This window comes from Pituophis catenifer, unplaced genomic scaffold (genome assembly GCF_029215685.1).
Source record: "Pituophis catenifer annectens isolate HBS135680 unplaced genomic scaffold, rPitCat1.0.hap2 SCAF_14, whole genome shotgun sequence".
Taxonomy (NCBI): domain Eukaryota; kingdom Metazoa; phylum Chordata; class Lepidosauria; order Squamata; family Colubridae; genus Pituophis; species Pituophis catenifer.
This window is the reverse complement of record NW_027256894.1, coordinates 9,821,077-9,838,815: the sequence shown is the minus strand read 5'-3', so window position 1 is coordinate 9,838,815 and position 17,739 is coordinate 9,821,077. Positions and strand designations below refer to the sequence as shown.

Genomic DNA, 17,739 nt, shown 5'->3' with positions numbered 1-17,739 from the left:
GAACATTTGTTTTAAAAAATTCAATAATTAACTTACTGAAAAAGTAGTCAAAATGAGCAGGTTAGGATAATGTGGGATTTTCAAGTACAAAATATTAGCTCATAACACAATATATTTAGCTGTGGTTGAAAAGAAGTGTGGATAATTAATATGGCAATGGGCAGGGAATAGAACAGAAGATAAATAGGAGATTATAAGTATTGAAGGTATGAAATTCAGAGTTGAAAGATTATGGCATAAACCGGCTGTGATGTTCTCTGTGATTATTAGGGCACTGGGTGCAATACCAAACAACTCTGCATGGCACTTAGAAAATCTGCACAATGACAAAGTTTCCATCTATCAATTACAAAAGATCACTGGATCCTCACGTATACTAGGCCAATACATTATAACAGTTCTAGGTTCTTGGAAAGAGCTTGAAGCATATGAAGGCAAACATCAACAAAAAAACCCTGGCAGTAGTGATTTCAGTATTGCTGCATATATAATAATAACTCTTAGTGAGGCACTACCTTGATGTGGTTGTGGGACTTGTGTACTCTGAGGAAGATGAGAGCTATGCCAGTATTCTGTTTGTCATTGCACTGATTCCTCTGTCAATGATACTGAATAAGTCAGGTGATGGTTAACAAACATCAGAAACATCTGACAGACTAGCCCACTCCTTTGCCAACTATTTGAAGCTATATGGAAAAACACCATCTGAAATAGAGTAGCTGTTCTTTGCCTATGCAGCCAAAATATTGCAGAGGAGTTTGGACTGGACAAATGTGCGACCATTACCATCAGTAGGGAAAAGTAGTGAAAACTAAAGGAATTAAGATTTCCTATTGAAATATGGTCAAGAGTCTGGGTAGACGATCACTACAAAAACCTGGGTATGCTTCAAGTTAACCACATCAAGCACATTAAAGTCAAGAAGAACATGAAGATCTTAAAGTCCAAACTCAGTGGAGGAAATACAATCAAGGCAATTAACACCTGGACAATTCCAGATACATAGGTGGAATAGTGGACTGGAGAGAACTAAAAACCTTGGACAGGAAGAACAGAAAAACAAGGACAAGGAATCATGCTCTTCATCCATGCAGCGATGTTGACAGATTCTACTTACTAATGAAAATAGGTGGATATGGAATGTTGAATGTACACCAGAGTGCTTAGAAAAAAATAGAATTGGAAGAATATCTGAAGAAAAGTGGGAAAAAAATGCACTAAAGCTAGCACACCATGAAAGTTTACTGAATGCCAGAGAGATCAAACTGGCCTACAAGAAAGTCCAAAGGAAGAATAGAGACATGGCAAGGGCATATTACATGGCCAGTCCATTAAAAAAAAACAAAAAAAAAACACAGACAAAGCAGATAACAAGACCTGGCAATGGATAAAAGCAGGAAAGTTGAAGAAAGAGACAGAAGGGCTCATTCTGGCTGCACAAGATCAAGTTTTAAGAACAAACACATAGAAAGTCAGAATTGAGAAGATAACAACAGATAACAAATGCCGCCTCTGTGAAGAAGCTAAAGAAACAGTGGACCATCTAGTTAGCTGCTGCAAGATCACACAGACTGATTACAAACCACGGCATGATATAGTGGCAACAATGGTGCACTGGAATATCTGCAAGAAATACCAGCTGCCTGCAAGCAAAAAGTGCTAGGATCGCAAAATAGCCAAAGTAATAGAAAACGAAGAAGCTAAAGTGCTCTGGGATAATAACTGTTGATAAGACAGATAAAAAAAGTCTGTGTAATAGAAACTGCAATACCTGAAGACAGCAGAAGAGAAAAAAACTGGAGAAAAGGGGCGTTGGTCCTACCTGAGATGCTCCTCCTTGGGATGTTGGAAACAGCAGTCAGGAATCAGTTAACTCCGTCTGTCTTTAGCTGGACTGAGTCTGCAATTTGTTAAACCACGCCTCTTCTTGCTGCCTCCCAGCTTTTGATGTAGACTGACATGTAAATCTATAAAGAAACACAAACAGCCCTCCTTGCCCCCCCCCAGGATCGGACACCAAACCAGGAGGGGCTGACTGCTGTTTCCAATGTGCCAAGAAGGAGCGTCTCAGGTAGGACCAACGCCTCTTCTCCAGAACCGTTGGAAACAGCAGTCAGGAATGGGACATACCAAAACTGGCTGTCCTATTAGGGGGGAGTAGGCAATCCTGGGCTCTCCACTGTGTGAATTGTCTGGAGCACCCTCCTGCCAAAGGCAGCTCAGCCAAGGCATAAGTATCTAGCTTATAGTGGCAGATAAAAGGCGATGGGGACGACCAAGTAGCAGCCCGGCAGACTTCCTCTAAGGAAGCTTGTGTAGCCCAATCAGCCAAAGTGGCTGCACTCCAAGTTGAATGTGCCATAATGCATCTCGGAACCGGAAAGGCCTGTGTTTCATATACCTGAGCGATGCACGTTCTAATCCACCTCCCCAAGGTAGATGACGTGACCTTATGCCCCAACATGGCAGGTTGGAAGGATATGAGATTCTGTTTTCTGCATGGAAGCAGTCCTTTTTAGACAGATAAGGAGAGCCCTCTGCACATCCAATGTGTGCCAACGGCGTTCACGAGGATGAGAAGGACACGGGCAGAAGTTCGGTAAAATGAGCTCTTGTGAATGGTAGAAAACAGAGTTGACCTTTGGCACAAAGGTAGGATCCAAGTGGAGGACCATGCGGTCCGCGTGGAACACACAGAGGTCGGCACATGTGGACAAGGCCGCAATCTCCAAAATACGGCGAGCCGAAGTTATAGCCACCAAGAAGGCGACTTTACAAGACAGCAACCTGAGAGATGTCATCCGCAGGGGCTCATAAGGAGGCCCCATGAGTGATTCCAAAACCAGCGGAAGGTCCCAGGTAGGGTAACGGTGCAGCACCGGAGGACAGAGGTTCATGGCGCCCCTAAGAAAGCGACAAATCAGCGGATGCTGTGACAAAGATGAGAGAGACCCGCAGGTAAATACAGAGGAAATAGCAGCCACCTGGCGACGTAAGGTTAGGCGAAAGTCCTTCAGAAAGTCTCTGCTGTAGAAATACCAGGATATCCACAATAGAAGGCTGGAGAACAGACACGCCAGTCATGTCACACCATGAGCAGAAGGCCCGCCAGGTAGCAGAATAGATTCGGTCCGTTGAAGGGCGACGTGATGCCGAAGAGGCTTTAACAGCCCAGGTGGCTGCCAGGTGGGCATTGACCAAAGACTATTCTGCTCTTTTATCCTCCGGACAGAGGATTTCCTCAGGAGGGCCTGTTAAGACCGACTGAGATGTCAGAGCTACCACTAGGGTATCAATGGAAGGGACTTGAAGGGCCCTAGTAAGCTTAGTCCCAGTGTTGTATAGACATTTGTCCAAACTTCTGGGGTTTGGCCCCGACCCTGGAGAGGTCCACTGCCTTTGTACAATGTCCAGAAAAAGTCTGGGTGCTGAACCTCCTCTGATTTTATGGTGGGTTCTGCAAATAGTGGATTTGCAGGGTCAGTTGACCCCTGTGCAGGCTCTGGGGAAACCTGAGTAATGCCCAGCTTGGTGGAAGTCTTGGCTTTGTGGAGTAAAGATTTAAATATCTGAGGGCAAAACAACGCCATGAAAGCAGACTGGTTTGGCAAGAGACCCTCATCCTCAGACAGATCAAGATCATGTTGCATTTCCTCAGCCGACAGGGAAGCCTGACTGGAGGATGCCTGAGAATATTCCAGATTGTGTTGGAAATCCTGAGGACCAGGAAATTCAGAGGCCACTAATTCTGCTCTCTGTTGAAGCCCTGCTGCAATGCCCTGTTTAATTGCTTCAGAAATCATGGCCCCCATGCTGGCTGGGATTAGTGGTTCCGAATGCTCTTCCAAGCGGAGGCCTGCGGCTGTGGGTGTAAAGGTAGCCTCAGCAGAGGGGACCCTCTGTATAACAGGCTGAGCCCAAATAGATTCTGATTCTGGCATAGCACCAAACAGCAACTCCCTATTGTTAGGAAGGTCAGGGAGCAGTTCCCCTGGTTCATCAGGAGACCATACAGCAGTAGAGGTCCTCTCAAGGGGCTCTGGGGGAAATGAAATGATTGAAAGAGAAGATGCCTGCTCCATATCCTGGAGGCTTCTGGCTTTCTTCTCCGCATCTCTCTGAGCTTTTTTAATAGATCTCTCTATGGCCCCGTGCCTTCGTTCCTCAGCCTTGGAAGACTTCTTGCGAGGCTTGCTAGAAGATAAGCCTTCCCTTTCGAAGGCCTAGCTTCAGAAGGCCCTGCCTGTTGATCCCCCTCTGGGTGCATGCGCACTGGGCTACCTGCCATGCAGGTGTTGCGCCCTGATCTGGCGGCCGCTATTTTGAATCTAGCTAGGCAGATCAGGCCTAGAGGCCTTGGAACAAAAGGGCCCCTTGCAAAGCAGCAGGCAGAGCCTCCGATCGCTCCTACTCACCGCCTGCTTGCTCGATCCCAGATCTGAAGGTGTTCATCTGAAGCTGATGTTCCCAAGAGCCAATGGTTCAGAGCCAAGCTCATGAGCACTGCCCTGTGCCGATTACTGTGGCACCAATGGGAATGAGGCAGATAAGTGGGGGGCCCATCTGCCCTCGCCCCACTGGCTCGCGATCCCCAGGCTCCTCAGGGAGCGTGGTAATGGCGCAGAATGTGCTTCGCACTTCAAGGCTTGTGCCGCAGAGCAAGCTTGTGCATGCCACCCTCGCCTCTGCTGCGATCCCGCAGCCCGATGTCAGTCAAAAGAGAGGGGCTGTAGAAACGATCCCCTGGGTCAGCGCTGCAAAGCTGAGGCTTGTGAGCACTGCCCAATCGGCCCTGCTAGCCAGCAGTCTGATGCCACCCTCGCGGCCCTCAGCAATTTCAGGCCAAGCCCTACATGCTGGAATCAGATGTAAAGAAAATTCTCTACCAGCCAAACTGGGAGTTGTTTGTATCTTCTGAACCATTGGAAAATGGTAATCAGGAAGGATTATCTCTGAAACACATCTTGTCCAGACGGGACTGAGTCGAAAGCTGGGAGGCAACAAGAAGAGGCGTGGTTTAACAAATTGCAGGCTCAGTCCAGCTAAAGACAGACGGAGTTAACCTATACCTGACTGCTGTGTCCAATCATTCTGGAGAATCACAAAATATAAAAACCTGCAAACAGAAAAAGAACAAGTATGGCAAAAGAAAGCAAACATAGTAACAATAGAAAAACACACTTCGGTGCAATTCTAGAACATCTGGAACATCACTTGAACCATTGGCATTGACAACATCACCACTTGTCATTTGTAAAAGGCAGCTTAATTTGAAACAGCTTACATCCTGTGTAACAATACATTCAACAACATCAAACAATAACTCCCTATCCCGGGTCTTTGGGAAGGACCCAATAAGTGGCTAAAATTGCCAAATAATAAAGGATGACCATGGCTGTGCCATTTGATGGCACCATTTTGCACAAGGCAGTAGGTTATGTTGAGCAATACAACAGTTTACTGTCTCTCCTGGGTTATAATTGCATTTCGCCATTCTTGTAAAAGGGAAGTGAATGACATAATTGGCCATCACAGTAATAGAATGGGATGCTGCAAAGCTTCCCAAACTAAGCAAAAAGACTATGTGTCCAAGCTATGATTATCAAAGAGTTTAAAAAGACAAAGAGATGTAAGTTAAAGAAATAGCTACAACTTCTAACACTGCTCACAGAAATCGATGATTGAATGTCTGCTTCAAGTAATTGATAAACTTCTATATATAAATCTGAATAATATGTAGCTCTTCTAAGCAGATTCCATTCCAGTGCAATGGAAATATCATTATAAATTCACTGAGTATTCTGTATCATACGGGGGTAGGGGAAATGAAGGCTTAAATCAGAATACATTATAGTTGGGTTAACACAGGGATTCTCAAACTTTTGCAACACTTTGAACCTAAAAAAATGATGAATGAGTTTGTGCAATCCTCATAAATAAAGCTAATAATAACAATAGGTTTAAATAATAAGAAATAAATATATCACCAAATAAAATCATACTTTCTTCTGTAGCTCCTGTCCATGATGGTTATCAGGATGAAGTTGTAGGGGGGAAACATAGCTTTAAAAAGTAGTCCTTCTCAAATGTTTACAAAAGTGAATGCAAGCTAGGTATACCACTATTTCCGAAGAAGTATTGTTTCTCACCTGTCTGTTCCGCTCGTCCATTATTCTTGTGATTTGTATTTTCTTCCTCCCCATTTTGTCCTGTTTCTCTCTTTATATTCCAGAACCACGGAAATAAAAGGATCCACAACCTTGTATCCTAGCACATGGTAGGCATTTCTCTTCCACAACTAAAGCCCAAACACAGAACCATGCACGGTGTTGACTTAGAAATCTAGAATTAAGAAAAGAAGAAAAACAGTTAAAAATACGTATTTTATATCAATAATGTTTCTACATTAGTGCTGTGCATCTTCCCTCAACAATCAGATGAATCTGGAAAAGGACATGTCTGCTTTAATGAGTTGCATTCTCATTTATGTATACTGAAAAGCTCTATTTCTAAATTAAGTGCAAAGCATTAGACAACTCTATTATATTGCCTTGTGAATTCAGTCCTATAATGGTTAAATATTAAAGCACTCACATCACATAGGTCTAATTCAGTCACAAAAGGCATATCAATGTTGCAGTAATCTTTCAATGCTTTATGTAGAAAAAAAAATCAACAGCTCCTTTTTAAACATATAACAAAGTATATTGTAAGGCAAAATGTATTCATTATTTATTGTGAGATATTTATATATTTTAAAGAGAAATTTCTTTAATTTATATATTTTACATTAAATCAAAATATGTGGCCTTTCTGTTTTACTGTCAACAGGATAAAATTCCTTCCAGTACTGGAAGGAAATGTCATTCCAATAATTTCCCACAAAAAAAAGTCAAATTGAAGCCCAAAATTTCTGGGCCTTGTTCATTTTCAGTATTTTTCTGTAGCTTCTTCTCTAACAATGGTGTAGGCTCACATATAAAATACTATTCAAGAACTAACAACTTTTGAATGCTGTTTAAAAATAAATCCATTTGAGACTTTTTATGCAGCACTTCGTTTTCCCAAAAGGCTATTTCACAGGAACATACGGATTGACAAATAGCTGAGAAATTCAAGGTTATATTCATTACTGTAAAACTTGTAAGTTTTCACACATCACTAACAAGCCAATTACCAATCTGAACATTTCTTTTCTGCTTGCACATTTTTCCAACTGTAACACTACGTCATTGGCCACAGAAATGGAATCAAAGGCTTGTAAATTTATTAAAAGATGACCTATACCTAAAAAAAGTACCTGTGCTACTGATTTCTAAGATTTTTACACAAAGAATTGCAATACGTCATGAAGCAGCAGCAAACATGAACAAATTTCAAATTAGCCATTCATAATGAAAAAAGTATTTTTGTTTATAGACATGGCCATCACAGTGGGAATCAAGACACTGTTATCTAGCAAACTATGGTAATGCTTATTAAGAAGGCATAAAATAGAGAAAATGGGAAACAGAACTCATTCATTGCAAGGAGAGAGCCAGTAGTCCTTTAAATATTACAGAGATTCACCTTCCAGGTATTTTTCACTATGGGCTATGAGGATTAAAGTGACAGGAGTTAACTTCAACAGCAGTTCAAGAATGTAGGATTTTCCATTCCTTTGAAAACTGTAGTATCAAGGCACATAGCACAGTACACAGCAGATGTGACAACCATGGAGAATAATAAGCAAACACCAATCACAATTTATAGACCAAATCGGGCATTATCTTCAAAAGCATGGATTAGAATAACAACCTGGAGTGAATCACTACTTTGAACGTATCTTTCCTTCCTATTGGCTGCAACACTATCTGGCCCTACAGAAAGTTAGTAATTTGCAAACAGTTCATAAAGAATGGGGGGAAACTCTTTCACATGATGGCTTGTTCTTCTGAAGTCAGTCTGGAAATGCGTCTTTCACGATTCTCCTGATTGGATTAACCTCAATCCTCAATGCAGAATCAGACAATGGGATTGCCTAAAACATATTGATAATCAAAGTAGTCAAGGTATTCAGGAAACAACTAAATTTTTCATTCCTTTCAGATTCTTTGGAGATTCGTGGTCTTCAGTAGGCTCAGAAGTATTTGGCAATCTTTACAATTGTATCAGATTATATTATTATATTATTATAATCTTATACAATTATATTATATGCTTTGACCATCCATGGCAATCTGGGAAATTTATTTGTGTCCCTGTGTTCATGATCTAATTAGCATTTCTTAGATTTGCTGAAAGTTGACTACATCAATGGGTTTTTATTTTTCTTCTTACAGGAAGTTGGAGGCCTACAGAAATGTGAGTGGGTGTGTATTTCCAATTTAGTAATTAAGAAAGCACACCAGGAGTGAAAAATTGAAGACTGCAGCTTTACTATCAATGTTTCTGAAGCATGGCATGCCCCTGGAATGATCCACTGGGAATTTATTCTACAATTGGATTGAAACTATATCTTAAAGCAGGGACTGGTCAACTTTACTTCCCTAGAATACACACAGTTTATCAATGTGTTTCCAATTTGCAAAGACACCTGGAAACAATTCTACAACACTGACTTGATAATGGCAGAACTTCCAAACAATAATCACCCTAAAAATGCAACTCGCAAGGCTCACTGGTAAAGTTTGAAGAAAAAAAATGTGAGTTGTATTTCTTCCAAGACAGTTTGATTTCCTGCTAAATAGCTATTGTACTCTGCCAAAAAATATTCCAGTGTTTCAATGCTGATTGCTAAATTCTGAAGGCTGGGAACAACACCAACTGTTGAAAAGGAGTTAACTGTACATATTACATAGAACAGACATCTGACTGCATATGGATCTTGCAGTAAGTGCTGTCCTCTGACAAAAGCCATTTTGGGTTATTTTACAAGCAGTTTTAATCCACAGTTGATATCACAGAATAAAGACTAAATGAATGCTTCTACTCTGACGGATGAAATGTCTGAAAACATATAAAGCACTTTGTTATTTTCTTCTTAAACAGCAAAAAGGCTTTGCACCTGGTTAGTACATGGACAGACCTGTCATTCTTTCCTTCAAGGAGGTTTCTTTGATTTCCCACTTTAATCCAGAGTCCTGCAGTGTCCTGGTGGCCATCCATTCCAGTACTAACCACCTTGTTCACCTTTTCAAGGACAACTCAGTTCAGAGAGCTGTTCCTGTCTGCAGTGCAAATTGTTTATTCAATCAAAATCAGCAACTAAGGTTTCCTATAAAGGCCTCACTGACATCAAGCAGAAATATGCAGTAGAACACAGAACACAAAACAATAGAGTTCAATGGAATCTTTGAGGTCTTCTAGTCCAACTCGCTGCTCAAGCAGAAGACCCTACACCACTTCAGACAATTGGTTGTCCAATCTTTTCTTAAAAACCTCCAGTGATGGAGCACCTACAATTTCTGGAGGCAAGCCGTTCCACTGATTAATTATTCTCACTATCAAGAAAATATAGATGTGTAAGAAGCTACAGCAGAAGCTATGAATTCACTTAGAAAAATGTAACTCTGTGATTCAGGAAGCGAAACCTAGGTGGCAAGGTATAGGGTTCAAGGTAATTTTCAAGTCGGGCTTCAGGCCTGGGTACAGCACGGAAACGGCATTGGTCGCGTTGGTTGATGATCTCTGGAGGGCTCGGGACAGGGGCTGTTCCTCTGTCCTGGTCCTATTAGACCTCTCAGCGGCTTTTGATACCATCGACCATGGTATCATGCTGCACCGGCTAGAGGAGTTAGGGGTGGGGGGCACCGTCCTACGGTGGTTCTCCTCTTTTCTCTCTGACCGGTCGCAGTCTGTGTTGACAGGGGGGCAGAGGTCAACCCCGAGGCCCCTTGTATGTGGGGTGCCACAAGGGTCGGTCCTCTCGCCCCTTCTGTTCAACATTTATGTGAAGCCGCTGGGTGAGATCATCCGTGGTTTCGGGGTGAAGTACCACCAGTACGCTGATGATACTCAGCTGTACATCTCCACCCCGGACCACCCCAATGATGCCCTTGAAGTGATGTCCCGGTGCCTGGAGGCCGTGCGGATCTGGATGGGGAGAAACAGACTCAGGCTCAACCCATCCAAGACCGAGTGGCTGTGGTTTCCGACATCCCGATATAGTCAGTTGGTGCCATCGCTGACTATTGGGGGCGAGTCACTGGCCCCCACGGAGAGGGTTCGCAACTTGGGTGTCCTCCTGGACTCACGGCTGTCTTTAGAAGAGCACATGATGGCCGTGGCCAGGGGGACTTTTTATCAGGTCCGCCTGATTCGCCAGTTGCATCCCTTTCTGGATCGGGACTCGTTAAATACGGTCACTCATGCTCTCGTTACTTCCCGCTTGGACTACTGCAATGCTCTCTACATGGGGCTCCCCTTGAGGAGCACCCGGAGGCTCCAGCTGGTCCAGAATGCGGCCGCGCGGGTGGTTATGGGAGTGACGTGGCGCTCCCATGTGACCCCCCTCCTGCGCGAGCTGCACTGGCTCCCGGTGGTCTTCCAGGTGCGCTTCAAGGTTTTGGTTACCACCTTTAGAGCGCTCCATGGCATCGGACCGGGGTATCTATGAGACCGCCTTCTGCTATCAATAGCCTCTCACCGACCAGTACGCTTCCATAGAGAGGGGCTCCTCAGGGTGCCGTCGGCCAAACAGTGTCGACTGGCGGCCCCCAGGGGGAGAGCCTTCTCTGTGGGGGCACCTACCATCTGGAACGAGCTCCCCCCAGAGATACGGAAGATCCCGGACCTGCGCACATTTCGCCGTGCTCTCAAAACTTTTCTATTTCAGCAAGCTGGCCTGGCCTAACTCCCATCTTTTAAATTTTTAAATTTTTTAATTCGTGATTTTACAAATTGGGTGTTTTAATCTGTGTTTTGGCTGAAATATTTAATAATTTTAAGGGATTTTTTAATATTTGTATTATCTGTATTTTATCTTGGCTGTTCACCGCCCTGAGTCCTTCGGGAGTAGGGCGGTATAGAAATTTGATTAATAAATAAATAAATAAATAAATAAATAAATAAATAAATAAATAAATAAATAAATAAATAAATAAATAAATAAATAAATAAATTTTCCCTGGAAATGCTTTTTCTTGCATATATTTATTTACACTTCTATAAAATTCTTGTCAGTTTATCTCAAGGAGGATATTGCTGAATTGGAAAAAGGTTCTGATAAAAGTTCATAGCATTCAGGGCATTTGAAAAATAAATTCAAGAGAGGGATGTCAGAGCTGTATAAAATTATGTAGGATGTATTGAAAATGCATAGTTTTCCCCTCTGCTTTTAGAATAATGGGAGTTTCAGAATAAAATGAAATTCTTCGTGGAGCTTAGAATACAATAAATGAAGTTGACTGTCATATGATGCATAATATATACCGGTAATGGCTACCAAGTTACATAACTTTAGAAGAGCAGACAGCAAGATTATCACTAAGAATTACCTATAATAATTATGGTATGCCAGCATCAAAAGCAGATATGCATTATAGATGTGCACTAGAAGCTATAGCAGTAGCCATAAGTTGGCTACTGTGAGAATCCAAATTAGGATTCTAACACAGCTCTTCATATGAACAGCCAGCCAGGCCTTGGTAAAATGCTTTGTGTGGGACTACTGTAAGAAGGAGATAAATCACTGTGTTATTTAAATTCCACAAAGCTATTATCTTCCCTATTAAGAAAACCAGGGTGGATTTGATTTAAATCAAGTCGATTTAAATCACAATTTAAATGATTTAAATCACTAGTAAAAAGGCTTGATTTAAATCAACTTGATTTAAATCATAATTTTTAAAGATCAACTGTCATCTCCGTCGCACAGCAGCTCCTCCTCTGACCTGCTGTTGACTCACTGACAGTCCCATTCACTTTAATGGGACGGCTGGTGATGCAGCAGTGACACAACACGATGAGAGACGTACCAGGCAGCAGATGAGTGGATGCCCGCTAATAGGCGCTGCCATGATGGATCTGAAATGACAGGTGTTTTTAATATTATATTTATAAGTTGCTTAGAAGGTTTCACTTTCATTTTTACTGCTTGCTCTTCCTCCTCAAACTTAGAGCCTGGTGGTACAGATGCATTTCTCTTCAAACAATCATACAGTTTGTAGTATACATAGATTTGCAAAACAAGGGGATAAAGGAATATTCCTGAACTTTGTTTTATGATTTATCTCATGGTTACTGTTAAATTGTGTGTATGCATCAACGCAGTGCATGTTATCTCAGCTTGCAGAGCTTGGATTCATTGAATGAGTTTACCAAAAATGTAAATATTGCAGAATATACAGCCTCATGCTACATAACTAAGCTCCATTTCATGCTGAATAAACTAAATTATTAATGTATCTTAAATAGAAAACTATATTTATATAGATTTTTACTCCAAAGGCATTTTATTAAAATAAAAATAAAAATAAAATCCCATTTAAATAAAAAAAATCCGATTTTTATCCACCCTGAAGAAAACTAAAATATTTTGGGGGGTTTTCTTTCAATAGCTGAAGTTTCCATGAAAGCCAACATGTGGAAAAGGCAATTAATCTCACTTTCTCCAGAGACACAGCCACAAGTAAAGTGCTCCTACCAAAAATTGCTTTTAAGTCTAAAAATAGGAGATGTATCTTCTGCCTTCTAATCTTATCTAAATGATTAGGCACAGGGCAGGGAAAGAGGTATAAAACAGACTTCAGTTTTAGAATACTACAGCGAAGAGGTGTCAAATTTTCAAGAATGCAGTTTCAGGCTCTGCAGTTTGTACTTCTATACACATACATCCGATATAATATTAAACTTTGTATATTTATTTATTTGTGCTTTATAGTCAGTATTGCCTCCTGGTGATTGCCTGGACAAGTTTCCCTGGCAAGATTTCACAAGTTATTTGCCACTGTGTTTTACCCAAGGCTTGGTATGTGTCACTAGCCCCAAGTACTAAATTGTTAGAAATTATACTATCTTCTGATCGTAACTAGTTTGAGATAATATTGTAAGCAACAGCAGTGGGCCCTTGAAAAGTGCCTACACACCTAAAGAAAAAAGCAAATGAAAGTCTACAAGAAAACAATGCGAGGGAGTGAAAACAAAGAGTCTAGTTACCTTCCTCAAACGCACCACCCTTGAAAAAAATGCACCCCAAGTGATCCCATAATGCCGCTCTGTGTTACCTAACAAGTAAATTGGGCCGACGGGATCATACTCACAACCAGGATTTTACCAAGTGTGCTATTCTGTGTCCTATGTTATTTTATTAATGCAAAAAGGCATTCCCTCTGAAATGCCCTGTATCTTCCATCTCTTCTATTTAATTTTGAAATGCTAATTTAGAGTTATGTATAGGTGGATGCCTCCAAGGGCAGTGTGCATTGTATTCCCAAATTCTATAAGCAGCAATTTTTCTGGCCAAATATTATAGCTTAATAGAAAGCATAGACATATCAGAACACCTAGGAAAAATAATTTATCTTTACAATTCAACTGTTAGTCTGTATGCTTAGTTAACATGTCATGATGAGCTTTAGAAAAAAGGCCTTTGTAATGCATGCCGTATTTTATCTCTCTATCATTGTAACCCTTGCTTTACCATGTTTTAAGGTGTACATGTCATATTTTTTTAACATGATTAATATCATAAAATTGATCTTTCAATGTTTGCATAGTAAGTTGAATTAAGATTTCACTGACCATTTCAAGTGCAAAAACACAACAGTTACTCATATAAATAAACTAAGGTTGTAATATTTCATCAAAATATTTTAAAATATGCAGGTATTAAAATCCAAGTAACTTCAGTGAAATATACATGCAAGTAAACCTGATTTAGTTTGACATGCAAAAAGATTTTTTAAGCAAAATCATAAGAACAACCCAAGGAGGCCGAAGGTTACATTCAATTTTCTTTTCTAAGTATAAATAAGTTCAGTTTGAAGCACTAATTTGGATACTTAATGGCTACTTCTTTAAATGTAAAACCTATATGTGAGCTGTCAGTTATGTCTTTTTCACATACAACATAAAGAACGAAAAGAGCAAGAAAATGTGTCCTAAGAAAAAGCTGCAGTTAAAGTTATCATATAGTATATATTTTGCAACAGTGTGTGTTCTTTAAATATTGACCGGTGGAATCACGCTTTTAGTTTAGGATCCTCAGTACACTATATACTATATTCAATAAATGCAATCTATTAATCAATCATATATACGGTAATATATCTTCCAGTCTTCCAGTCACTGTTGACTCCTTATGATTGCTTGACCTAGTTCCTAAAGTTACCTTGGCACAGTTTTGCATGCCATTGCCTCCTTCCTAGGGCTGAGAGAGAATGACTGGCCCAAGGTTACCCATCTGGCTTCATGTCCAAGGCAGAACAAGACTCAGTCATTTGATGCCTTGATTGCTACACATACTAGCTGAATAAAATTTAACTTTACAGGCTCTAATTATATGGCAATAGTTTGCTTTAAGTGTGATGGATTTCTGACAGTGCTGTCAAAATGTAGGCGCTCCTAGATAAAATTGTCAAAATTCCCTCTCTGCAGATTCTGTGGAAAAATTACACTGGGGAAAAAAAGTGAAAATTTGTGTTTGGTAGATATCACAAGATTCAAGAATACAACTTCTTAGCAAATTAATATGGCTTATATTTTCATTCAAAATCCATTTCAAAAATGTTATTTTTCTCCATATTTGCTTTAAAATAACTTTACATTAATAGTATATATAACTATATATAAAGAAAATAGCTATGAATAAAATGAGTTATTTGCCTAAGTACAGTGCCTAAGGTCGAGCAGGGAAAACAAGTTTAAATAAACAAAGCCACCAACATTCATTTATTTACGGTCCAAGACCAAGTCACAAAATTTAAAATACAGATCACTAATAGTTGCATATATAATAATAATACATACATAAGAGAAAGAACCCTATAAAATTAGCAACTCAATGGTGGCACCAAACCCAACTGTCCAGATGGATGATAAGATTTTCATGCAAGTTATGCATTTCTTTTTTTTTACCCATGTTCAAGTGGTAAACTATTAAGATACAGGAACTAATTCAGCATTATATATAAAATAAACTGTGCTTGTGTTATCTTATTTTACTAAAAGTGTAACTTCTTCTAAAGCTAGAAACACTTTTCCAGTTAAAACATAGAGCTTTTCCAGTTAAAACATAGAGCTTTCCGCTTTAAGTTTAGTTTAAGACTTCCTGGCTTACTAGAATGTCAGAGCAGAAAAGGAAGGAGTGACAGGAAGGTGGAGTACATGAGAAATAAAAATTAGGTTTTTTGACTCCTTTACTTTTCTGCATTTTTCCCCCTTTGTATTGGGTCTTTGCCTCAGCTGAATTGCAAGAAATCAACTCATTAACGTTTAATACATTTTAAATAAAAACAACCCTCTTCGTTTCATGGGGCATTTTATCACTTAGATATTTGTCCCTAAAGGTATTAAGAGATATACTTGTCTCTAAATGTCAAGTATTTGCAAGCCATTGGCACATGTGTCATATAGGCACCAGTGGAGGCAGAGAGTGTCTCCACCCGTGTGGAAAGGAGGGGCTTACCCTGAGTATAAAACCTCCTCCAACCTTTTCCACCTTGCTCTCTCCATCTCTCTCTTTTCATGTTTGTTCCTCATGAGACTTGATCTCTGTTGTACATAGTTAATATGATTTATCATATGAATAAATATGTTTAAGACATTTATTTATGCATCTGCCTCTGAACTCTTCTATGCTCCTGGGTGTTTCTACGATCCCAATTCCACACTAAAGGTATTCAAAATGTACAGTGCTGTGCATGTATAGCACTGTATCTCTCTACCTCCCTTAAACATTCCATTTTAAAGTTGATCTTGGTTAAGATTTTATAATCTTAACTCTATAAAAATAACCTATTTGGAAGCTTCAGAATAAGCCAACATCTAAACCACAATTTGAAATTGTCTTTAAGCGACACCAATGGCAACAATTCAGCCCCCTCCAAGACTCGCCTCCAGATACATTAAAACTAAAAGGTAATCATGACTGTATTTTCCAATATCGTGTTTTATGTGAACAGATCCTACAAATTGGTAATAGTGGAGTTACAGTGCATGCCAGATGCTTCTGCAAATCTAATGCAACAGAAGGAGGAGTTCCTGCCAAATAATTCAAAGTTGGCAGTACATCCTCAAGTCTTTCACTATCTCCTTGCCTGAAGAACTAAAGCAGCTGAAGCAATGTCTGCTTATGATCGGCTGGCAACAGCTGAAATACCAACAACCACACAGATCTACTATTTCAACTTGCATCAGCAAAATGTGGGGGCTGATGATCAGCATCCTTTGAAAGTGTTATTTTTTTAAAAAAAAATTTATTGCTAATTCGCAGCATGCCTTTGATTGGGTTCTAAATCAAATGCTTACTGTATCAATATAGTGACAAATTTTAGCAATCTATTTTTTTTCCTACCAGCTAATAGCTTCTCTTTTTCTTCCATAATCTTCAACTAATATTTAATCAGTTAAGAAGTGAAACATTATTTTCCACAATTAATACAACAAACAAAACCTCACTAAAATGAGTAACACTAAAGTAGATATTAATTTTTCATTAATCTATTAAAACCTATTCTCATATATCTTTCCATACATGAACTAGAAGCACAATCCCAATATTTGTATGCTGAGTTTTGTTTGATTCTGGCTTAACATAGGGAATGAACCTGGTTATTGTGATGGTTTGTATTATAAATGAAGTTAAGTATGATTGCCTTCTTTATTGTTTTCTGAATATCTATCCTAATCAATATTTTATGCAGGCACTTGTTGCAATTACAGAAAAATAAAATACCTATGCAGAATTTAAAATGTGTCTAATGCTCAAATCAGCCTATCATATCTTAATTTAAGATACCAGAAAGTTATAATTCCAAAATGTTCATTAACAATTCAACTGCAGCTAAATTTGTGTTATTAATACAAAAACTAGGGCATTTCAACTACGTAATTTCAATTTCAGTACCGTATATCTAAATTCATACTAGATAGGCCATGTGTTTTATACACTTCTTCTGATTATCTTCTAGATTAGAACCTTCAAATGAAAATATCATTTCATGCTAATAAATTATTGGAAGGAGCATACTGCACTCATGCTAAAATATTTATTTTGTCTCCATTTTTTTTAGCATTTAAAACCCTAAATTACTTTTGTTAAGGCTGCCCTAGCAAATGCCTTTTCTCTTATCAGCACAATGCACAGGGAAGTTAGATAGGGTTTCTTTCTGTCAATGTAGAAAATACATACTGTATTCTCAATGATAGTATCTTTATTATAGAATCTCTTGTGGAATTCACTAGAATCTCGATTTTTCAACATCACATTTGAGACAATTTTATTGGTATGACCGTTACAGACAAAAAATTATTTTCCTTCTTTTTTTCCAGTAGATTCTGTTTATGGTAGAAAATGTAAATGGAATCTTTTATATTATAATGGTTGTCATTTACAGATCTATGAACAAAGAAAGCACAAGAAAGCAATGTACCGTAGTTTTATTTCTAATCCAGAAACTTTATTCTTTTGATCCTGTTCAATGCTGCTTTTCAGCTGTTTGGGTCCATGCTGGACAATTTTCCAGTGTTTGGGGGAAAGAAGATAATGTGCCCTTTTCACCTGAAGTTTTCGCCTCATAGCTGTAACAGCACTTGCAT

At 39.5% G+C, this 17,739-nt stretch overlaps 1 protein-coding gene across 8 annotated transcripts in view; it reads right to left on the bottom strand.

Annotated features, from left to right (window-relative positions):
* Nucleotides 1-17,739, bottom strand: part of MEF2A (myocyte enhancer factor 2A) — an 84,201-nt gene that overhangs the window by 56,807 nt on the left and 9,655 nt on the right. For all 8 annotated transcript variants that reach the window (XM_070953729.1, XM_070953723.1, XM_070953726.1 and 5 more), the window contains exon 2: nucleotides 6,150-6,342. In XM_070953729.1, coding sequence (XP_070809830.1) covers nucleotides 6,150-6,203 — 54 coding nt within the window. In that variant the 5' untranslated portion in view covers nucleotides 6,204-6,342. The remainder of the gene's footprint in view (nucleotides 1-6,149; nucleotides 6,343-17,739) is intronic.